The sequence below is a fragment of the Passer domesticus genome, chromosome 25 (assembly GCF_036417665.1).
Source record: "Passer domesticus isolate bPasDom1 chromosome 25, bPasDom1.hap1, whole genome shotgun sequence".
NCBI classification, from domain to species: Eukaryota; Metazoa; Chordata; class Aves; order Passeriformes; family Passeridae; genus Passer; species Passer domesticus.
The window spans coordinates 2,354,346-2,377,804 of NC_087498.1; the positions used below are offsets into that span (position 1 = coordinate 2,354,346).

The 23,459-nt window shown below is 49.8% G+C and overlaps 1 protein-coding gene across 4 annotated transcripts in view; it reads left to right on the forward strand.

Moving 5' to 3' along the window:
• Positions 1-3,193: 3,193 nt before the first annotated feature.
• Positions 3,194-23,459, forward strand: part of C25H6orf89 (chromosome 25 C6orf89 homolog) — a 31,065-nt gene continuing 10,799 nt past the window's right edge. For 2 of the 4 annotated variants that reach the window (XR_010350568.1, XM_064398811.1), the window contains exons 1-7: positions 3,194-3,341; positions 6,668-6,875; positions 8,253-8,418; positions 20,786-20,940; positions 21,248-21,369; positions 22,430-22,556; positions 23,240-23,363. Coding sequence is in view for 3 of the 4 variants with exons in the window: in XM_064398811.1 (XP_064254881.1) it covers positions 6,687-6,875; positions 8,253-8,418; positions 20,786-20,940; positions 21,248-21,369; positions 22,430-22,556; positions 23,240-23,363 (883 nt within the window). In the remaining variant the exon portion in view is untranslated. Of the gene's footprint in view, positions 3,342-3,390; positions 3,466-5,911; positions 6,328-6,667; positions 6,876-8,252; positions 8,419-20,785; positions 20,941-21,247; positions 21,370-22,429; positions 22,557-23,239; positions 23,364-23,459 lie in introns of those variants that run through there. The other 2 variants (XM_064398810.1, XM_064398809.1) reach the window with 2 other exon arrangements.

Below are 23,459 nucleotides of genomic sequence, written 5' to 3' on the forward strand. Positions count from 1 at the left end.
TTTAATGCTCCCATTTTTTGTCCATCCCTCTTTACCATATTTCTTTATACAATATTTTTAGTGGTGGATCAGCTCTTCAGGAAGGATTTATGTGGCTCAGCTCAGAGCTGTGCCTGGGGGTTTGGTATTTGGGATATCTGGAATTGCTTTTTTCCTATTGTTTGGGACCCTCTTCACTATTTCTTCTTTTATTTGAAAATAATATAAATCCAAGTGTACTTTGCAAATTTGATCCATAATAAGAGAAGCATAATTTCAGTCTGATCAACCTAAGAATTCTCTACTGGCTCTGTAACACTTCCCTGTGTAAAGCCACCCATGAGATCAGCTTTTATTTTGCCTAAATATGCTGGGATTGCACATGGAAGATACTTCTTGGCCGAGTGGCAGCAGGATTTTGCAAGAAACAGTTTTATTTGATTCCAAAATGAGGAGTTGATGCTGTGGAGGCTGAATTTTCCCATTAGATGGCAGCAGCTGCAGCAATTCCTCCCCACTGCAATGTTGCTGCTGCAGGGAAGGACCGGGGAGCTCCAACAGGGCCCAAAGTGGGAGCTGAAAAAAAAAAGCCTTCCCAGAACAGCAGGCAGAAAGAAATATCTATCTTATTTCCCTGGAAGTCATCTCTAGAAAAAAAGGATGGAGTTTATGCCCAAAGCATGAGTTACTACACTCCAAACCTCCCCGCCAAACTTGGAAATGAATTTTTCATTGCCAGGCTGGGAGAAACACCAGGCAGGCAATAAATCACACTGGAAAACACGGGCAGCATGTTGCACTTGAAAGCATCTTTCACCTTTAATAATTCACATCCCAGCAGACATTCCCACTCTGGGATCAAAGGCACCGCTCCTTTGCAAGCCATTAAACGCCTGCACGAGTATTTGGAGGAGGATCAAGGCCTGGGATATTAATAGCAAGAGGGAAATGCATACTTGTTTGGACCACAGGATGCTTTTTTTTTTTTTAAATCAGGTGGTTTCCTTTTAAGCTGTTTGAAATTCCTCAAGGCGCTCCAAAAGAATTAGAGGAGCTGCCTCAGCCAAGCCAAGATTGGGAAGATCTCGGATCCCAGCCCAAAGTCAGCGGGCATTTTCCATCATCCTGCTTGGATGAATCCACCTTGGAAGCAGAGAGCCTACACAAGCTTCTGACAAGTTGGAACAAATCTTCAACCACAGCTTTCAGTGCCCCAGCCATGGGATTTGGGTTTTGCCCAGGAGTGTGTCCCAGAATTTCACCCCATTCCCTGGGAGAGGCAGTAAAACCGAGATGAGGAGACAATCCCACTCCCTGGGCTGGGATTGACAGGGCAGGAAATCCAAACCTGAGTAGAGGAAGTCCTTTTCCTTGCAATGTTTAACTCATCTGCAGAACTCAGCGCTGCAGGAAGTTGTTGAGGCCGAGAACTTAAACAAGGCTGAAATTTAAACAAGGTTTCTCTAAAAGGGACCTGGTCTGTTCTGGTGGAACAGGAGGAGAGGAATGAGATGATCTTTAAGGTTCTTCCAACCCAAACCATTCCAGGATTCTACAAAAATGCATCGGAGAGATACCAAAAACACCCATCACACCCACAATCAAGAGCTGACTGAAAATATGTTTAATTGCAGTTAAGGACTGAAGCTCATGTCTGATACTAGGGTGAGGCTGAGATGCCTCACTCCTGAATTCTCCCAAGCTTTTCATACCAGGGGTGCCTCCAGGGACCTTCTCTTGCCCCATCTCCAGCCTTGAAGCCTTTCCCACAATTTTTAGAGCTTTCCCACATATTTTTGGGGGGTGTTAACTGTGTGCTCAGTGCTTGTCACTTGACCTGTGGGAATGGGAACCCACGTCCCACATGGGGCTGGGGATAAGTGCGGTTCAGGGACAAGTGGGTCTCCCAGGGCGTGCTGGAGGGTCTGGGGGGGCTGTGGGGTGATACTGGGGACTAATGGGGTGCTGGGGGGTGAAGGGAGATGTTAGGGATGCTGTGGGACATGGCTGTGAAAGACTTTGGGTGTTTTGGAAGGTGTTGGGTGTGCTGCGAGCTCGAGAAGGTGCTGAGGGTTCACGTGGGTGCTGTGTGGGATGTCTCAAGGTGCTGGTGAGGGTCGGGGGGCTTGGGTGTTTCTTGGGGGGGTCTGTGAGTGATGGGGGATCAGGCAGGTGCTGGGGGTGGTCTCAAGGTGTTTATGGGCTCAGGTAGGTCCTGTTGGGGTGTCTGTGTGTAATGACAGGGTCAGGCAGTTGTTGGGGGTGGTCTCAAGGTATGTCTGGGCTCAGATGGGTGCTGGGAAGGGCCTTAGGGGTCCTGAGGAGTTCTGATTATCCAGGGGAGACTCAGGCTGGTCTGGGTTTGGGATAATCATGGTCTGAGATGGGTGCTGGCAAAGGGGTCTCCACATTCTGGGCTGTAATGTGTGCAGGGACTCTCAGGGGGACATTGGGGGTGCAGGGGGGAGGGATGAGGGTGCTGGGGGCTGTTGGGGGGTACCAGAGTAGTTGGGGGGTACTGGGGTGGTTCGGGGGTACCAGGGTGGTTGGGGATCCTGAGGGATGTTTGAGGCCCTGGGGCTGGCACGGGACTTTGGGGTCCCTGGGGGTTTCTGAGGGTCCTGGAACAGTGTTGGTGGTCCCAGGGCGGTGTTGGAGGGTCCTGAGGGGTGTTTGGGACAGCAGAAGGACAGGTGTTGGTGAGGTCCTGGGGGGTGTTGAGGCTTTGGGCCGAGCAGGGTGTTGGGGAGTCCTGGGCAGTGTTGGGGGCCCAGGCTGGGCCAGGCCGGGTGCTGAGGGCCCCGGGCGGTGTGGGGGGTCCCGGGCAGGGCGGTGTTCCCCGGGCAGTATTGGGTTCCCTGGGCAGTGTGGTGTCCCCGGACAGTGCAAGGGTTCCCCGGGCGGTGTTGGGTCCCCGGGCAGTGTGGCAGTCCCTGGGCGGTGTGGTGTCCCCGGGCGGTGTTGAATCTCCAAATGCTGTTAGATCCCTGGGTGACAGGGTGGGCCCGGGGCACTGTGGGGACTCCCCGGGCGCTGTTGGTTCCTCGGGCAGTGTTGCTTTCCCGAGCGGTGTTGGTTCCCCGGGTGACGTGCCGGTCCAGGGGCGGTGTTGGTTCCCTGGGGGGGTGTTGGTTCCCCGCACGGTGTTGGTTCCCCAGGGTGTGTTCGTTCCCCGGGCGATGCAGCGCTGCCCGTCAGCGAGCAGGCCCCGAGCCGTGCCGGGCCGAGCCGGGCCGTGCCGGAAGCCGGAAGCCGGGCCGTGCCCGCCCGCCGCGGGAGGAGCCGGGGCCGGAGCGGAGCGGAGCGGAGCGGGCGGGGCCGCAGCCGGAGCGGGAGGAGCCGCCGGGCGGGACGCGAGCGGGGTGAGGCCGCGGGCGCGGGCGGGGGGCGCGGGGGCCCGGATTGCGGCCTCGGCCTGGGGGGGTCCCCGGCTTGTGGAGGCCGGAGCCGGCGTGGGGGTGTCATACTTAGTTTATGGATTTATGTGTAAGAACACCCCTGGCTGGGGCTGCTCTGCCTCGCAGGAACACGGGCGGGGCCGTGGGGCTGTGGCCGGGTGGGGGTCCCTCCGGAGGGGTTTCAGCCCCAGGCTGGGACCTGATCCCCTGGCAGGGCGACAGAGGCGGCATCAAGCAGATGGGAATATATATTTTTATATCTGTATCTATATATATGTGCATCATTGTAGGTTCACCCGCAAGGCGAGCGAGCTTTCCCTTTTAAAGACTCCTCCAGCACCGTTTCTGTCTAAATATTTACCTTCTAAAGCCTTGGACTGAGCACCCTGGGGTCTGTGGGCAGAGCTGGGCGCTGGGGTGCAAACCCTGCCAGCCAAGTGCCATCACTGTGTCTGTTCGTGGAGAGAGCTGCTGGTTCCTCCCGGGGTGGTGGAGTTCATAAAAAACCAGAATAACATATGGGTTCCTCGTTTAAAGGCCTCTCTCTGAGGGGTTTGCAAGGGATGAGCCCTGCACAGTGAGTGTGGTGGCAAAGAGGGTACAGTAGCCTGTTGTTATTATTTTGTAGGGATAGGAAGGGAAAGAATGGGTTGTTATTTGTTTTTTAAGGCCTCATCTGTTCTCCCAGCAATGTGGGAGCATAATGCCTTATTTCCTAGCTGGAGGGTTGAGTTACTCTTGATGTTGTGAAGGAGCTGGATTGGGTTTTCAGTGTCTGTGATTTACAGGGGCTGTCTACAAAGGTGTTTGCTCAGAGTGGAATGTAAATGGAGAGGGGTGAGAACTGGGGTATATCTCAGTGTTGTATTTTAGGAGGATTTTTCTGATGTTTGGAAAAGGAGAAACCACAGCGTTTGACAGCATTTCTTTGGGGATGTTTGTTATAAGTGGTTCCAGGCAGATCCTGCAAGCAGGAGAAGCTTGTTGAATCTGCTGGAATTCTGCACAGGACAGCTTCAGGGGGGAAAGCTTTGGCACTCGGGAGCCAGAGGACACTGATAATCTTTTAGACCACTTAGCACACCACTTACAGTGTCCAGGCAACTGGAGTAACTAGAAAAGCTGGAGGGGGGGAAAAAAATGGGCTTTAATATCCTGCAGATGTGCTGGCTCCTGCGTGTTCCATGAATCAGGGTATTGCATGAATGAGTTAGTAAAGCAATGCCTTGTTTTTGTTGTCACGTGCGTGGCAGGTGCTTTACAGATGACGAAGAGAAGTCCTTGTCTTGGAGAGGTTAATGTGAGATGTTATTGACTCAACCTGCTTTGCTTGCCCATGGGGCTGCTCAGGTGGCAAGATCTGGGACAAATATTTGCATGGAATGCAGGGAATGTCGGTAGAAGAGGGCCAGGAGCTAATTAACCTGGTAACACAGTGCAGTATGTTCTCAGAGTTGGGTTTTAATTTGGCATTTTTACCTTTTTGGTGTTTCTGTGGCTAGAAATTTGACACTGATGTTAATAGAACATCTGACATTAACTGCTGGAGTTGGATGCTTAGGCAGCTGCTGACCAAACAAATCGGGGTTATTTTTCAGCCAGATAATTTTCCTGATCTGATGCTCCATGTGACCACATAAACAAGTGTGCAAGGGCAGAACAGGGGATCTTGTGGGGAGAAGAGCCATCACTGAAGCTGTGAGACCTGGGGGTTTTTGGAACTACATCCCAGTTTTGCATTAAAAAAAGATATTAACATCACCCTTGCTTGAGGAGTGACTTGTAGGTGGTTTAGGGGGAGAGCTGTCAGCCAGTTCTTTAAAAGCAAATCAGAGTTCAAATCTGAACTTTGTCATGTCTCTGGTTCTGTCCACACACAGAGTTATGGCTGATTTGTGCCGTGGGAGCAGCCAGGACAAACTACAGCTGAGCAAATCTGAGTTTAGGTGTCTTGCTGCTCAGGGCTGGTCGGTGTGTGCTCAGGTGAGCAGAGCAGTCTGTGCTTTCCCAGGCGGGCTGTGCTGGAGCTGTGTGCAGGGCCAGTGAATAGTTACAGCTCTCACAGTGCAGGGACACAATCTGGGGAGCAGAGTGGTCAAGTGGATTCATGGTTCCTGGGCCTGGAAACTGTAGAGCAAAATGGGGACAGGGGCGTGATTTCAGTTTTCAGCTGTGATTATCCATTGTGCTTCTTGTGTTTTTATGTGATGATGCTCAGGCTGTGCTCTCAGGGCAGAGCATTGCTCAACTCTCTCCCAGCTGGCCCAGTTTGATCAGGTTAGTGTTACCCACATCAGAAACGAGAGGCAAAGCAAAACTCTGCAGATTCTGCCTTTCCCCCAGGCAGTGCCAGTGTTTTTCCCAAGCAATAGGAAAAATTTTTACAGTGTGATCCTCACATTGGCAGCTTGTACCTTGTCCAGTAATTTCTTTACATCTTTTCTTGAGCCCATCAGCTGCTCTCAAAGAGGCCTTTGTGGCAGAGTGAAAGTGGTAGAGAAGTATACTTTTTTTTTTTTTTGGCAACTTAATGTTGATCTCTCATGGGTGTGTTCTTATAAGTGAGAAATAATTTGCTGTCAGATGCCATTTTGTCACCCAGCACAATGCAGTTCTTGCTGGGATATTTGGTTCTGTGGCATCTCTGACCTGCAGGCAAACTTGGAGAGGAAGGTGGGGGCTTTGTTGCCTGCAGGGCAGCCGCCCTCACGTTGCTGTTACTCAATAATCAGTTGGCTTTGACATTAGGTTGCGAAAATTTAAACAAATTGTAAACTGCCGAACTTTGCCCGACACATTCTGCTTGTTTCTCTGTCCTGTCCCGCTGCTGACGGGGGATTTAGTGAAAACAAATCTGAGTTAAAAGAAGCGACTGAAATTGTAGCGCGGGAGGGCTTAGCAGGGCTGCTGCGTGTGATGATCAGCTTTGTATTGTTGCCTTTTGTACTCGGTGAGCAATTGCTTTATGGGACGGATTCATTTGGAGGAGATGAATAAATGGAGTTTCATGGATTTCTGGGCAGCTTTGTTCATTTACATAAGCTGCGAATCTCGGCCGGTTCTGCTCTTGTCAGGAAATTTCACGGCTTCTTTGAGTCGGTGGGAGATCCTGAAGCAGCAGAGACTGTTCGGAGTGCACAGTGTTGTGCTGTTGGCTGGGAGCAGGTTTGCTCCAGAGGAGTTTTCCTTCTTTCCTGGGCCCTGCCACATTCCTGGGATGGCTGTGCATCACTGCTGTCGGGTTGTGTGGCTGCAGTTGATTCCTGTTAACACACCCCATCTCTCCTTAGGCATTTCTGCTCGGAGGCCATGGAGCTTTCAGCCAACGAGCTCAGCATCTATGACAAGCTCTCTGAGACCATTGATCTGGTGAGACAGACTGGCCACCAGTGTGGCATGTCAGAAAAAGCCATTGAGAAGTTCATCAAGCAACTCTTGGAAAGAAACGAGCCCCAGAGGGGCCCTCCACGGTACCCTGTCTTAGTGGCTCTCTACAAGGTAAGATGACTTTTGTACATTAACACAGCATTGAGGGTCAGGGTTCTCCTTTGCACCTGAGCTTTTTATTCCCATTGCATTTTCTTGATGAATTTTCCAAGATCTTTATTTAAAAAGCTGTGAAGTGTAGCTTCCTTCCTTCATGCCATGAGCTGCTTTGAGAACAGGAGATATCTGCTCAAGATTTGGAATTCCTCATGTGTGCTGTAAACGTACGTTGTCAACATCTTCCTCTCCCATAAATTATTAAATAATGAGATTTGGATTGATTTTTCAGACTAAAATTCCTAGTGTTGGCATCCTGAATGGAAATGTGAGGAAGGAAGGAGATTCTTGAAGTTCAGGGTTGAGTCATGAAGTGAACATGGCTCTCTTTCTGACCCTATCACAAACTTCTACATGTCTTAATTCTCCTTCTGGTCTATGAAATAAAGCTATTATCATTGTGCTTGATGGTAGAAAAATGTTTTAAAACCCTTAACTAAAAGATTCTGTAAAAACTTTTGCAAAGTGAGTGAAAGGATGCTATTGTTAGGTAGGTTTGAGACCATTCAATCCCAGACTGGTTTGAGTTGGAAGAGATCTTAAAGATCATCTAGTTCCAAGTCCCTTCCATGGGCAGGACACTTTCCACTATAGCAGATGTTTGCTTCAAGTCTGAAAAGCTTCCCGCTGACATAATATTCAGTAATAAGAGAGTGTAATCTCTACAAATCCATTGCAATGGATTTTATTTGGAAAAAACTTCAAGCTCTCTTCCTCGTGTCCTATAAAAAGCTGTAAAATTAGGCAGGAGTACAGGAAACTGCAAATTTGAACTTTCAGCTTCTGTTCTTGTTTTTGCTGTTGATTCAGTTTGACTTTGGCCAGGGGGAGAAATGCGTCATGTCATCTCTTGAAGGCTTATTTGGGATTCTGGTATGGAGGAGGGAGCTGGTGCCAACTCTGCCAAAGTGTTTCGAGGCTTGACGGATGTTTGCAAAAGCCACAGGGTTTTCCTTGTGTAAGAGGCATGGCAGGAGTGCAAGCTTTTATTTGATTAGGTAGGGAGGAAAAGGAACTATCTGTAGATAATCCTGATTGATCTCATGCTGGATTATTTGCAGTGCTAAAATACAGGAACAAAGCTGTTTGTGTGGCTTGGGTTTGAAGGCTGCTTAATTTCATCTGTGGACAGCCCTAATAATAAAACTGGCTGACAACACTGTGCACATAAATAGCATTGCAGCTGAACGAGGAGACACAGCAAAAAAATAAGAGTGTTCATGTTGTGGTGCACAGCCACAGCCCTTTGATACCAGCAGAAGGTGTGTCCTGGAGTGAGGACACCTCAGCTCCCCACAGTGTGATTAACTCTGTGCCTGTTTTCCCCTGCAGGGACTGCTCACCCTGGGCTTGGTGTTGCTGACTGTTTACTTGGTGATCCAGCCCTACAACCCGCTGCCACCTGAAGCACCACTCTCCAGAGCCCAGGCCTGGGGCTCCCTCGTGGGGCACATCCGGCTGCTGTCCCTGCCCATTGCCAAGAAGTACATGTTGGAGAGTAAGGAAATGTTTTCTGTGCTGTAACATAAGCCTAGCAAGAAATACCAACTTAAATACCAGCCACGAGAGTCACTCGAACGTCTCCAGGGCACCACAAATGTGTTGCTGGCTTAGCATCATGGTTTTCTTTTCCTACCACTGTACTTAAAAATAGCATCCTGAGTTCTAGCTTCACTGGGGCTGAAGCACATTTTATCTCTAACTTGATAATTTTGTTCTTGCACATTCTCTTTTCCTTGCTTTTAACACCTTGGGGTCTAGAAATCTTTGCACTTCTGAGAACCAGAACTGAGATAGCTCTGCTAGGGAGATGTCACCTTTTCTTGTTTTTTCTGAGTAAGGCAAAACCAGTTTCTCAACCAAATCTTGTTATCTGTGAGCAAAGTGTAAAAACCTCAACTTGTGGCCTGGTTTAAGGAAAAGGAGTTTGGCATATTGGGAAAGGCCTGGGGGATTGAGTGCTGTCATGTTTACGTGACATTGAGGGCAGTGAGTGTGTGTGTGTGTGAGGAAGTGAGATAAGGGTTCCCTGTGAGGTGATCCCATCACAGGAGAACAACAGCCTAGATTTTCCTAGAATGGCATAATAGAAATGGAAAAGTTTGGCTATTTCTCATTCTTGGTTAATCATTTCACTGACTTAGCCTGGCAGGTGGGTGCAAGCCTGGGCTCTGCCTCTGCTGGAACACAAAGACTGTCAGTGATGATAAAGCTGTGAATTATTTTGAGCAGGGATGTGGCACAATGTTGATGGCCTGGTGGCTCACTGTAAAAACAAACTCCTGTAGCCGTGCCCTTGTCATGTTTATATTTAGCTCGGGCACCTCATTGTGCTGGAGTTGTCTGTGTTGGCTCTGACCTTCCTGCCAGAGCTAAAAAGGGCTCCCTGAAATGCCAGCACCATTCTGCATTCCCTCCCTCCCTCTTTTCCGATGACGCTGACACGGGATTTCTGTTGAGTCCAATTTGTATGGGTGGGACAGGGTATCCCCCATTGTTCCTCTTATTCCTTATGGATTGGGATATCTCTGGGAGTGAAAAACAAAGGTGAGAAGATGGCTCTGATAAGCACTTGACATTAGGAGCCTGCTTATCTACTGCATTCCAGCTTTTCCATGGGTGAACAGTGAACACCAATGGGAAATTTAATGCTCATTTCGCTTTTCACAAGGGCTAGGAGTGACAGGACAAGGGGGAATGGCCTAAATTTGAAGGCTGGTTGGACATTAGGCAGAAATTCTTCCCTGTGAGAGTGGGGGGGCCCTGGCACAGGTTGCCCACAGCAGCTGTGGCTGCCCCATCTCTGGAAGCTTTCAAGGCCAGGTTGGACAGGGCTTGGAGCAACCTGGGACAGTGGAAGGTGTCTCTGCCCATGGCACGGGGTGAAGCAAGGTGAATTTTAAGATCCCTTCCAACCCAAACCATGCTGTGGTTCTATTGTGTTTATTCAATCAGATTTTGTCCAGAAAGGTAACAAGTTCTTCCTTCAGCTACCACAGGGTCCCTTTGGGTGAGAAGAGCCCAGGGAGGTTCCTTGGCACAGCTAAAGTTTGTAGGACAAGGGCTGCCTGAAACCATGAGGATCTCCTTGTAAAGATAAATAAGAGCAGGAGCAGTTCTGGCCTAACTTTGGAAAAACCAGCTGCATGATGAGGGGATGGGGAAACATCCAGAGGAACAGGGGAAAAGGGAGGGATGGATGGAGAGGAAGGATGCAGTGTTGTTATTTAAATGCACATAAAATCCCTCATGCTTCTGTGAGTTCTGTAAATCTTGAGAAGCAATGAGCAATAGGGTGGGCAGCAATCCAGTTCTGGGGAAAAGAGGAGAGGGGAGAGGCAGTTCCTGCTCTGTTTTTGACAGAATTAGGTTGTGGTGGAAGCCACAGCATGTCCCAATTAACAGATTAATGGGGGTTGGCTGGAGTGACTTTGATCCTGCCTCAGCAAAAGGAACTGGACAAGACCCTGGCTATTTAAATGGGAGAGTGCAGCACCCAGCCTGAACCTTGGCTGGGTTCCTGTGGGAATCCCTCATGTCCTGGCTTCCCAGCAGGCAGCTGCAGCCACTGACACTGTCCCAGTGACACTGGTGTCACCATCACAGCTTGCTGCCCAGAGGACACTGGTGGAGCCATCCAGCAGGGATCTGGAAGAGGGAGTTCCATGGCTTGGGGCTGAGTGCTCTCCCAAGCCCTTCCAGCCCTGCTTTTTGTGTGTTGTATTATTTTGCCCCTAATTTTGGCCTTGTGGTCTGCTGAAGGGAAGGGATAAAGCTGCATCTTGTGTCCTGTTTGCTGATGAGAGTTTAAGTCCAGGAGGTCTTGCAGGCAGGTCTGGTGTTCTCTGATCACAGAATGCCAAAGTGGTTTGTGTTGTAAAGGACCTTTGCAGGCCATGCAGTCCAACCCCACTGCCAAGGCAGGGTCACCTGGAACAGGTGGGTTTGGAATGGGTACAGAGGGGGGGACATGGCCTCCCTGGCAGCTGTTCCAGTGCTCTGCCGTCCTCCATGGGAAGAAGTTCCTCCTCAGGTTGAGGTGGAATTCTTGTGTTTTAGTTTGTGGCTAAAACATGTTGCTGGGCACCATGGAAAAGTCTGGCACATCCTCTTGGCATCCCTTGGAGATATTTTTATGCCTTAATGAGATCCCCTCTTGAGTCTCCTGTCTCTAGAAGGGAGATGTTTGCACTGTGCCTGAGCAGCAGACAAAACCACTAATGAAGGGACTCGACATACAGACTCCCCTTCCTTTCCCTACGTAGGTTCTGGGAAGAAAATTTTGAGGGGGTTGAGGATGGAGCTTGGAGCTCTCTGTGCTCAGGCACCAGTTCCAAGCCAGCTTGGGCTGTTCCTGTTGAAAGCCACCTGCTGTCAGCTGGAGGCTGCCGTGGCCCACCGGCAGTGCTGGCACACGTTGCCGTGCCCTGGACACGGGTGGTCTGGCTCCTTCCTCTGTGCCTGGGCAGGCAGGGACAGTCTGGGCTGAGCTGTCCCTCCTGAGCTTTGGGGCAGCTTTCCTGTGTGCGGGGTTGAGGTTGGAGCCTGCTCTGCTGGGAGGTGTGGGCTGAGCAGCCAGGTTTGTGTTGCAGAACAAGGGCAGCTCAGTTGCTGGGTTTCCCCCGAGAGCCAAGAGCTCCAGTCAGAGTGGTGGTGAGGCTTTGGGAGGTGCAGAGGTGCAGGATGTGCTCCCCCTCCCTCCTGCTCATGGTGACCTGCCCTCCATCCTTGTGCCTTCCACCCAAGAGCTGTGCTGTGGGTGACAAGGGCTGTCTGTCTGTCAGTGGCTGTGGGTGGACCTTTGAGCAGCCGAGGTGAGCAGCAGCATCCACAAAACTCTCTCGAATTGTTTATAGGATTGAGTCCAAAGTAAATTTCCTTTTTGCCTGTCTCTGTGCTCTCTTTCTTACTGACTTTTTTCCCCGGATCAATTCCCATATTAAACCTTATGTTCCCACCCTTTGTTCCTTGATAGCTGACTCTTAGACCCTTGGGTCTGTGCCTCTCTTCCAGCTGTTTTCCCAGGGCAAGGTCGCTGTGGTTGGGGAAAATGTCTGTGGAAATGTGGTTTGCATTTGCTCTTCCTGAGCTGGTGTTTATGCAGAGCTTGTGAAAGCCCTGGTTCTGGGTCACGTTGGCTGCTCTTGGCACATCAGCCCTTCATTTATAACCCCAGAGAGGTTATAAATGGCAGTGGGCTGTCAGACCTCTGGGTCTACCTGCTGTAAGGAACATGGTGTATTTTGATGGGTTAACTCACAGCTACCTAATGCTATTCCAGGGAAATGTAGGACCTGTGCATTCTGGATTAATTTCTCACACAGGCTGGGATGGACAATTCCCTCTGTGTTTCAGTTCTCTGGTGCAAAACAGGGGTGCAAGTTCTCCTCTCTCCCCTGCAAGCATTAGGAATGCATGAGCTCTCAAAGTCTGCTGTAAAGCCAAATGAAAAGGGGTTTTCTATTCTTTTACCAGAAATTTTAAAACCACACTGGTAGTCACTCATCTGATTTTTCTTTCCTTCACAACTGTGTCATCTCTATAGCTTTGTTAATATCTAAATATGATTTTTGGTGTTAGCTGGTTGGTAACTGTTCCCTGCCAGCCATGCAATGATGTGATGAGCAGAGCATTAAGCTGCTCTCACATTAATTTGTGTGTCTGCCCGTGCTAAGTTCAGTCCTTGCAGCTCAAAAACCTCAGCAAAGCAGGTCTGTCAGTGGGGAACAGGCTGTGGCCCAACGTGACAATTTGCACGTTGTACTGGTAGCAGGGGTTGTAATGACCTCAAGGAAAATCCAGCTTTGCTTTTAATAATGACACTTGGTCCTGGGCACCCTCATCCTGCACAGCCCAGGATCAGCTGGGTCAGTAACTGCTCAGCACAGCTAAAATCAGACAAAAGCACACAGGGATCTCAGTGCTAGAAGAGAGATCCTGTGCAAGTTATCCCCCAGCTTGGAGAAGAAGTGTTAAATATCCCTTTTTGCCTAGACCAGTAGGGCTAAAATCATGTTTACAGCTTTATGTGTAATAATTGTAGTGAAAGGAGCCCAGCTGGAGGAGCAGTGTTTAGCAACACCTTGTAAATGGCCTGTCACTGTGTTACTAAAGCCTGCTGGGTGCCAGAGCTATTTGTGGGGATGGGTCACAGCAGGCTGGGTTACTGGGGGAGGGCAGCAGCTGGTTACTGGGAGAGGGCAGCAGCCTCTGCCTCTTGGCTGGCCCACCTTGGGATTAGCTGGAGGCTTGCCTTGGCACTTGGCCAGCCCTTCCTTCTCTTCCCTCATCTTAACCCTTTGCAGGCAAAACACTTTCCCCTATGCTTCTCTCACTCCAGCCTTGGAGAGTTTTAATCCTTGGCACGGCTTTGTGCAGAAGGGGAGCATCCAGCCTGCCTGCCTTGCACGGAGACTTGCTGCTTCTTGAGAGCAGCCTGGGCACCCAGGTATTCATCAAACCTTTCCCTGTGAGCTGAGCACCCAGGTGTTCATCTAACCTTTCCCTGAGCACCCAGGTGTCCATCCAGCCTTTCCCTGTGAGCTGAGCACCCAGGTGTCCATCCAGCCTTTCCCTGTGAGCTGAGCACCCACATGTTCATCCAGCCTTTCCCCATGGGCTGAGCACCCGGGTGTTCATCCAGCCTTTCCCCATGGGCTGAGCACCCAGGTGTTCATCCAGCCTTTCCCTGTGAGCTGGGCACCCAGGTGTCCATCCAGCCTTTCCCTGTGAGCTGAGCACCCAGGTGTCCATCCAGCCTTTCCCTGTGAGCTGGGTACCCAGGTGTCCATCCAGCCTTTCCCTGTGAGCTGAGCACCCAGGTGTTCATCCAGCCTTTCCCTGTGAGCTGGGCACCCAGGTGTCCATCCAGCCTTTCCCTGTGAGCTGGGCACCCAGGTGTTCATCCAGCCTTTCCCCATGGGCTGAGCACCCAGGTGTCCATCCAGCCTTTCCCTGTGAGCTGAGCACCCAGGTGTTCATCCAGCCTTTCCCTGTGAGCTGGGTACCCAGGTGTCCATCCAGCCTTTCCCTGTGAGCTGAGCACCCAGGTGTCCATCCAGCCTTTCCCTGTGAGCTGGGTACCCAGGTGTCCATCCAGCCTTTCCCTGTGAGCTGAGCACCCAGGTGTTCATCCAGCCTTTCCCTGTGAGCTGGGTACCCAGGTGTCCATCCAGCCTTTCCCTGTGAGCTGGGCACCCAGGTGTCCATCCAGCCTTTCCCTGTGAGCTGGGCACCCAGGTGTTCATCCAGCCTTTCCCTGTGAGCTGAGCACCCAGGTGTTCATCCAGCCTTTCCCTGTGAGCTGAGCACCCACATGTTCATCCAGCTTTTCCCTGTGAGCTGGGCACCCAGGTGTTCATCCAGCCTTTCCCTGTGAGCTGAGCACCCACATGTTCATCCAGCTTTTCCCTGTGAGCTGGGCACCCAGGTGTCCATCCAGCCTTTCCCTGTGAGCTGAGCACCCAGGTGTTCATCCAGCCTTTCCCCATGGGCTGAGCACCCAGGTGTTCATCCAGCCTTTCCCTGTGAGCTGAGCACCCAGGTGTTCATCCAGCCTTTCCCTGTGAGCTGAGCACCCAGGTGTTCATCCAGCCTTTCCCTGTGAGCTGAGCACCCAGGTGTTCATCCAGCCTTTCCCCATGGGCTTTGCAGCCCATGCTGTCTGACCCATTCCTGAGCCCAAGGAGCACGGGTCTGCTCAGAAGGAAGGGTTGAGCAATAAGGCTGCTTGGGAGGTAAGGCAGGATCTGATTTCTAACTTGTTTCCTCTCCTCTTTCTCTCAGAGGATGTTACTTTTTTTTTTTTTCCTCAGCAAAGTTGAGCTGGTTTTTGCTCTTGTTTTCGTGTGTGTTTTCATGCACTGCTCTGGGGGCTGAAGCATTTGGAGGTGGTTGTGGGTCACAGCATGTGCAGGGCTCCCTCCCATCACTGCACAGCTGCCAGTTTATCTGATCTTTTGTGTGTGTAAACAACCCTTTTATGATATAACCTGAAAGCAACCAGCAGACATGTGTTGGCTCGTTGAGAGGGGAAAAAAAACGGCTGACTTTGCAGGGCAGGGTGGTGCCAAGCTGTTCATACTCTGTTACTTTGGCCTTGGTTCAGCCAGTGAACTGTTTATTTGGGTTTGCTGGCAGCAACTAACCCCAAACCATTGTGGTGCTGTGGAACATAAAATACTCTTCCTTTTACTTCTATATTGTGAAGCCTCCAACATTTCTTGTTTCCTCATTTGCAGAGTGAATCCTTACTTTGGATTTGCTTCCCTGGGATCAGCATTTGCCATAGGTGGCCTCTTGCAGAGGCATTTAGCAGCCTGCAGAGCCCTCTGTGCACTTGTGACACAGACATGTCAAACCTTTTACAGGCTGAGGCCACCATCAGGCAGGTGACAGCAGCTGGGAGGGGTTTGTTTCCAAAGCTGTTCCTCTGAGGCAGATTGCTCATGCAGCACAAGCTGTCGCTGGGGCAGGTAACCAGAGGTGCAGCTGGACTTGGGATGCTTTCCTGACAGCTTGGCCCCTGCTTTCCATTCTTGAGACTGGTAGGTGCAGATTTCTCCTGCAAATAATGCTCTTTTGCCCCAGCAGACTGTGAATTCCTCTTGGGCTCGGCTCAGCAGACTTGATTTCACAATGTCTGGTTGGATCAAAATCATTTTCGTGCTTTGCTCGAGGTTGACTAATGATCCCTGTGCAGGAGCAGCCGTTACCCATTAGTGAGATGAACGAGTAGTTCTTCAAGCTGTTGACTTCTACCCAGAACAACAATAAAGGGGTTCTTGATGGGGTTTTTTTGTAGCTGTTATTTTGTTCCTAGCTGTTTCTAAAACTGGGAGGTACTTTCTTCTCGTGGCATAAATATATTCAATATACCCAGAGCTACAATAAAAGTTCAATATGAGGGAGGGGTGAGGAGCTTGTGCTGAACAGGGACACTCTTTGTAGTATGTATTTAAAGCCCCACTGTGATGCAGTCCTTAATCAGGACTTGCAGGCTGTAATTAATAATCCTTGTTTCCTGCCTGACTTACTTAAGAGCCCATCAGTTTAGCCTGACTTTGACATGACATTATAAATGATCAAATTAATTTTTAGCCTAGTGAAGAATTTGCAGCAAGACGGGAACATTGCTTGTGCAACAAAGGTGCTCCAAATGCCTCTTCCAAACTGTGCCACCTGGTAATTACAGAGCTTGGAATTCTCAGATCTGTAAAGTAAAAATTATGGGATTTACCTGTGTAATACACTGTGATCATAAATTGATGCCTAAATTTTTCCACCATCCCAGGTTACTCCAAGCCCCATCAAGCCTGGCCTTGAACGGTGCCTGAGATGGGGCAGCCACAGATCCTCTGGGCTCTCTGTGGGCCTCCCCACCCTCCCAGGGAAGAATTTCTTTCCAATAGCCCATCTGTCCCTGTCCTCTGGCAGTGGAAGCCATTCTCCCTCACCCTGACACTCCAGGCCTTGTCCCAGATCCCTCTCCAGCTCTCTGGGATCTCCTTTAGGCACTGGAAGGGGATCCAAGAGCCTTTTCCTCTCCAGAGGAACACCCCCAGCTCTCCCAGCCTGGCTCCAGAGCAGAGGGGCTCCAGCCCTCAGAGTATTTCTGTGGCTTCCTTGGGACTCACTCCAGCAGCTCCACATTCTTCTTGTGCTGGAGTCCCAGAGTGGGGGCAGCTCTGCAGGTGGGGTCTCACCTGAGCAGGGCAGAGGGGCAGAATCCCTTTTTAATGAAACACCCAGGTTTGTACAATGGACCTACAAGAAAGGGCAGAGAAATGCCTGGGGAATATTCAGTGCACAGTGATTCTTGGGAGCCCTGAGTTCATTCAATGCTTGCTTGAATATATTCCTAGGATTGGCCCCAGTGAAGTATGTGGTTGGTCTGGGGAATAGTCTCATCCTCAGAGAGAGGGATCTGGGATTTGGAGCCAGCCTTGGCAGGTTGTGGAGCTGCTCAGTCCTCTGGGGAGCTTCCTTTCAGTGGCTGTGGGTGATGGCAGAACAGCCCCTGCAGACACAACACCTGGGGGGGCTGTGAAGTGCTGGGGGGTCTTCCTTGTGGCCAGACTTCCCTGTTCTGACCTGGCTGGAGTTGCCTGGTGGAGATTGCTACAGCCTTGCAGCCCAGAGTGCTAGGGAGCAAACCAGCTTGGTGGGGAGCCAGCAAACTGCCTCAGCACCTGCAGGGCTACAAGCAGGAGGGTTTGTGTTTTGAGCACTTTGTTAGGGTCAAGAGCAGCCCTTTGCTCTGTATGCTGCAGGAACAAAAGTTCCCCCTGCTAGAGGCTTCCCTTTGAACCTCCTGCACTGGCAGATTGAACCTGCACCCTCTATGTGGTCCCTAAAGAGAACAGGGCTTGCTGAGATCCTGCTCTCACATCCATGTGGGCAAGTTTCCATGAGTTGATTTGCTTTGCTGCAATGGGCAGAAGCAGGGCCAGGTCTTCCCAGGAACCTTGAGTTTACAATCTGATCATCCACACCCAGCATCTCTGGGGCTGTGCACACACACCCCTCTCTAGTGCTGTGGGCAGCCAAAAATTTGGGAGATCCTCTGTGAAAACAGCCAAGAAGGGCGGGGTACTCATTTTAAATTGAGGGTGACTTGAAAATTATTTCTCTGCATAGTGGAAAGTAGAGTCATAAACTCCTTGTAGTATTAATCATAGATGTGTTTTAAGGGAAGATTGTTATCTCTTGGTCTGTGCTGTGTTAGCAGCTGAAAGTCCCAGGCCTGGCTCTGCTAGGAGCTCTCCTGACACAGGGGAGAAGGCAGCTCTTGTTCTGGAGAAATAATAACACATAAAAGGAAATATGAGGTGCTTGTGGCCAATGGAGAACTGAAATTCTTTTGAACAAACTGAAGGCTGCCCCTCAAAAAGGGGTGAGAAAGCAGAGAGAAGTTGGCCCCACTTCTGTCGTGTAAAGGATAGTTGGATGTGTCACTGCTGCAGCTGCTCTCCTGCACTCCAGCTCCACAGGGATGATTGCCCACGCCCAGCACTTCAGCGTGTGGATGGGACCGTGGTGTGAGGGCTGTGCTGGGATGAAACGAGCATCTTCCATTTGCATCCAGCCGTGTGTGTGCACAGACAGCGCTGCTCAGCCTCCACCGGCAATCCCCAGGGTGTCTGGGCAGGCAGGGTGATAATGTAAAAGGAATGCAGGGAGGGTGAGGAGAGAAAATCAGCATCCTGGGTAAAATCCTGCCCTGTCCCCAGTGGCAGTTGGCTCCTCTGTGCACCATCTCTCCTCCCGCCCTCCCTGGGAAGGGCAGGCCTGTACTTGTCATGCCAGTCACACACATGCTGGTGCACAGACTAACACCCTCCACAATAAATCTAAAAGATTAATTACCGGGGGAAAAAAATATCCCACAACCCCACTTGCAGCATTTGAAATGCATCTCAGCCAGTGCTCTGCTCTGGTTATTCATGGGGAAAAGAAATCACCTCCTGAATCGAGCAATTGAGAATGCAAATATCCCAGCCTGGCTCAAAAGAGGAATCAAGCTCTGTACTGTCAAGCTGATTAGCATCCTGTTCCGTGGGGTACTGCCCTGAGCCCAGAGGGAAAATTTGGGGACAGCTGTGCTTAATGCTTAGGGATGAGGTTTCTGAGTTTTGCCCAGAGAGAAATTACAGTCTTGCTACGCCCCGTCTGATGACAGACCATAGAGATGTTTTCGTGTTCTCCTCACAGTGACTGCCCTTTCTCTGGTGAGATCTTTCAGCCTTTTGTTTCCTGTCACTGACCAGCTGTTTTTTGTGAGTTGAGTTTTTTTGTTGTTGTAAAACTGAAGCTTTCTACAGGCAGTGGAACAAAGATTTTCTTTTTTCTCTTGTGAGCAGGGAGGGAAAGTACATTGGTGCAGTTTCTCATGGGACTGGGACTTCTGCTTGCAAGAAGGATTTTACACTTTGTTTTGCCTTTTTTCCCCTTTCCCTGAAAGCAGTGTAGATGCATCTTCCAGAAAGATTAGGAATTCTATCCTGATCCCTTTCAGTCCATATCCCAGCAGTAGGGTGGGAAATGCAGCATTTGGGAGTTGGAAATACTCAGCAAGAAAGAAGCAAAATTAATCCCAGTCTGCTCCTTGTTGTTATGTCCCAATGAACATAAATCCTCTGTAGCATTCCTTGTGGCCCGTTGCAGATGTCAGAGGGGAAAATAAAACAAGAGCTTCCCTATGAAGTGCTGTTCATCCCTTTTAGCGTTGTGCAGGAGCATGAGTGTGGCTGGAAATTGCAGTGGCAGTGACAAGCACTTTGTGCATTGTCCTTATTCCCCCAAAAAGCTGCTGTGCACCCTTGTGTCCCAGCTTGATTTTTCAGCCAGACTTCACTCTTCTTTCTCCCTTTGCCATCCCCTCTGTTTCCTGAGTTTGCCTGCAGCAATGTCCAGGAGACTTTGGAGCAGTTTTGACATGTGCTGGCAGGGTGGGCCTGTTGGTGAGGACAGATTCCTGGGTATTTCATGTGAGATGTGTCCCAGGCCATGGGTTTTTCCTGTCCCACCCTGACAGATCGGGCCTGGGATGGGTTTGCTGCCACTGCCCATGTTAAGCCTCTCCTGTTGGATTAAGGCTGCAGAACAAGGGCTGTCACTGCCATAAAATCTGTGTTTGAAGTGGAATTTCCATTAAGCCCTCCAATTTCTCACAACCTGCTGCTGTATCTCCAAATATAAAATATGTCTTGTGGGCCTTTAGGCTGGAGATCAGGGGAAGGTTCTTCCCCCAGAGGGTGCTGGGCACTGCCCAGGCTCCCCAGGGAATGGGCACGGCCCCGAGGCTGCCAGAGCTCCAGGAGAGTTTGGACAACGTTCTGAGACACAGGGTGGGAGTTTGGGATGTCTCTGTGCAGGGCCGGGAGTTGGGATTTGATCTTTGTGTGGTTCTGTAAATTAGAGCCACACCCTTTAAGTGTGGTGGCTGCTCTGCACATCCTTTACATAGAAATGCATGGGGTGTTCAGCATTGTCCTGCTCATTCCCTGCTGCAGCAAGTCCCTTCTCTTAATGTTTATTTGGTTTTTTGGGGGGAACTGTTAATTGGAGGAGGCCATTAAGTTGTGTTTTCATGTAAAAATTAAATTTGTGAAGATGTAAACATATGCAATGTTTATTTTTGGCCAGTTCAGCTGATTGTGGTGTAACGACAATTTTTGGAATTTACAATGAATGTGGCTGTGGTCCAGAGGTTGCTCATGCTGGGACTTTTCTCCCAATTTCATCTTCAAGTCAGTGCATGAGGTGAATGAAAACAGCAGCAGCATGTCTTGGTGAAATCTGACATTTCCCCAGCATCTTCTGCACATCAGAGATTGGGCAACCATTGCCTGGGACAAATTTCTAAATTAACACCGTGGTAAAGGGGAGGGTGATGATTTCAGGTATGTCCTAGCAGGGTTCATGACACCAGTGCTAACCATATGGGAGTTACTCTTTCCAACATGGATCTTTTTTGTTTACTGGGTGTTATCTCCTTGATAACACTTTTGGCTTGCTCTTTTGCTCCTGGACTTGTTTCAGTTTAATTACACTACATATGATGGTTGCCATCCCTCTGTTGCTCATGGAAAGGTAGCTGAGCCTGTGTGCTTCATGTACAGAGAGATGGAATTTCCATGAGCTCTCCCACTGCTCACAACCTTCAGCTCTATCTCCAAAATGTGCTGGAAGCATTCCCTCCAGTTCCCTGCCTGCTGAAGCTGCTTCTTTTTGAGTTACAGCCATCAGAAACTATAAGAAATCTCAGTGTTTCCTGTTAGGGATAATGAGTTTATCATTGAATTTGTCTCCTTTCCATTCCATTTTTGGTCTTACTAAAGAGGTTTCCCTTGTTTCTTCCCCAGAATGCCAGGACTGGTGGGCAGCAGGTTGCAGACAGAACACTTCTGCACTTCCTGCAAACTGCACAGTCTGTTCTGCTGTGAAAAGCCTTCACATAGTGACAGACTTCAGAGAGCTATCAGAAAAGCTCCAGAGGCATCAGCCTTTTCTAATCAAGGTAATGCAGGGATTTGTGAGGCTGGGTGATGAGTCCAGACTTGAACAGCACAAGCCCTAAACCCCTGCCCAGTATTTTCACCCATGAACTCAAACTGCTCAGTCAGGACATGTGTCTGAGAAGACATTTCACCCCAGTGTGAAGATGTGGGAGGAGAGAGCTCCCTCCATTGTTCCTCTGACTAATGATCATTGTATTTGGACACTTAGCAATCCATGTGCTCTTGGATGTTTTCTAGTGGGAGGGAAATGGGAGCAGGGGGCAACCCCGTGGGCACAGCTTTTATCTTTGTTTCATGTTCTTTAAGACAGGGCAGCATCTCTCCTATGAAGAACTGAAGCATTTTCAGTCCCAGGATCCAGAACTGGCAGAGGTTATAATAGAAGAAAATTCAGCTGAATTGTGGAGCTGCCCATTTTTCTTTCCCTGGTGAGTCAGAACATGTGATGGATGGACACATCCTTTCTGAGGGGTGCTCAGGCTCTGCCTGTGTGAAGCACCAGTGCCTGCAAGTTGCAGTTTAACTGGAGGGAAGGTGTGCAGGTTACAGGCTGCTTCTGCTTGCTGGCACTGATTTGTTCTGAGGATGAGACTTCTGCACTAAAAGTGGAGAGTTGGTGCTTGGTCTCCAGCTATTGCTTCCCTTATAAGATAAAATTATCCCAGAGTCTGCCTGGTCCTGATCTTCAGGCTGTAAATCCTCTGGGCTGTGATCTGATCACCCGAGACAACTGGTTCACATTTCTGTCATCTCTGTCTACTCAGTGAAAATCCTCTACCACTGCTGCTGACTGACAAGAGATGCTATGACTTCTGCAAACACTGAGAAGTAATGGAAATTCAAAGAATCCTGCAGTTTGTGTTTGGTCTTGTGCAGAAAATACGGCCAAATCTAATCCTGCCCCTGTTAACCAAAAGCTCTTTTCCCCATAAAGGCCAAATGTGAGCAAGATGTGTGAGCAACTCAGAGCTCTCTGAGGTCTCAGAGTAAGCACTGGTAGAGAGATGGTCAGGATACAGAAGAATTAATCATGTCAGTCCCCTAGACAGGGGTGTAAAGATAACAAGTCCCACCTGGCCTTTTCCAGTTACATTTCCTGGTCTAGAGAATAGCCTTGGATCCCCCTGCCTCACAATGTGGGTTCAGTTGTGGTTGTATATGATGCCACCTCTCTGCATCTTCTGTAATTAATGGATCTGGTCAATGACCTGGATCATTTTAAGGGAAAAGGAGAGGGAAATGAAGTTCAGGTATCTATAAGGATCTGTTTGTTCCCCCTTTACATGATCCTGGTGCAGGAGCCCAGAGGAGAGTGGGAAGGAGCAGATTTAGAGGCTGAGGTTGAATTTTGCTCCTGACTCCCAGGGCTAGTCTGTCATGCTGTTTATCAAGCATGAATGTTTGGCAAGGCTTTTATCTGGAAAGTAACTTTTAAATGCAAACACTGTCATTGTATGATGATTCTTTAACATGGGCTCGTTCATTTAGGAACAAGTCTGTGAATAGATCCCGGATTCTCCAGGAATTTTTCCCTGCTTCCTCTTTGCTGTCCTTCCCCAAGACAGTGTCTCTGGAGAGCTGCTTCCTCATCCGCCACCCAGATTTGGGGAACAAGGTGAGAAATTAATTCCAAAGGCATTCTCTTCCTGTCCATGAGTTGCCTCCCAGCAGGTCTGAGTTTTTGTGGGATTTGCAGGGTATTTTTAGCTGATTCAGTCCTGAAAAGGAGCTTTTGGGGTTGTATCAGTTCTGTCCATCCCTGTGTAAAGTGGCATCTCAAGGTGGCTTTGCCTCCCAGCACTTGTGTCTACTTTGGGGCAGGAGATGCCCTGTGCCCATCTCCCTTGGAGCTGGAGATGTCACAGAAACAGAGGGACTTAAAGATCATCTTATTCCAACACCCCTTTCCTGCTCCATTCATGTGTCTGGCCTTGCTCTACAGCTGGGTGAGGTCTTTGTGTGCACAGTTGGGCAGAATTGTTTTAAGAGTTGCATTTTAGGAGCTGTTCCTGGCAGTGTGTCTCACTCATTCTGAGACACTTCAGCCTTCTGGCCTGATCTCCTCCTCTGTGTTTTCCTGGGTTGTGGGGATGTGGCTCTGCCTTGCCTTGGAGCAGAGGAGAACCCTTGCATGCAGCTGACCTCAGCTAAGATTCTGTGCTCCACTGATACCTGGTGGAGCAGCAAACGTGTTGTTTGCTCTGTCTCACCTGCCTGCAGGGCAGTGACTGTCCCTGCTTTGGGCAGACAGCCAAGGAGAGCTGGCCAGGCTTTTGAAATCCTCTCCTCTCACCCTAGAGCTACAGCCTGCACAGCCTCTTCGCTGTTGGGAGTGGGCAGCTCACCCTGACTGTTGCACCCCTGGACACGTGCAGAGGACACTGTGAGGTGTTCAAGGTGGAGCTGGAAGCTGGAGATTTGGGTGAGTACCAGAGCTGTGGCTGGCAGGGACTGGAAGTGCAGTCAGGAGAGTGCTTCCAGCTGGGTCTTTTCTGTCTGACACCTGGGATGGTGGTTT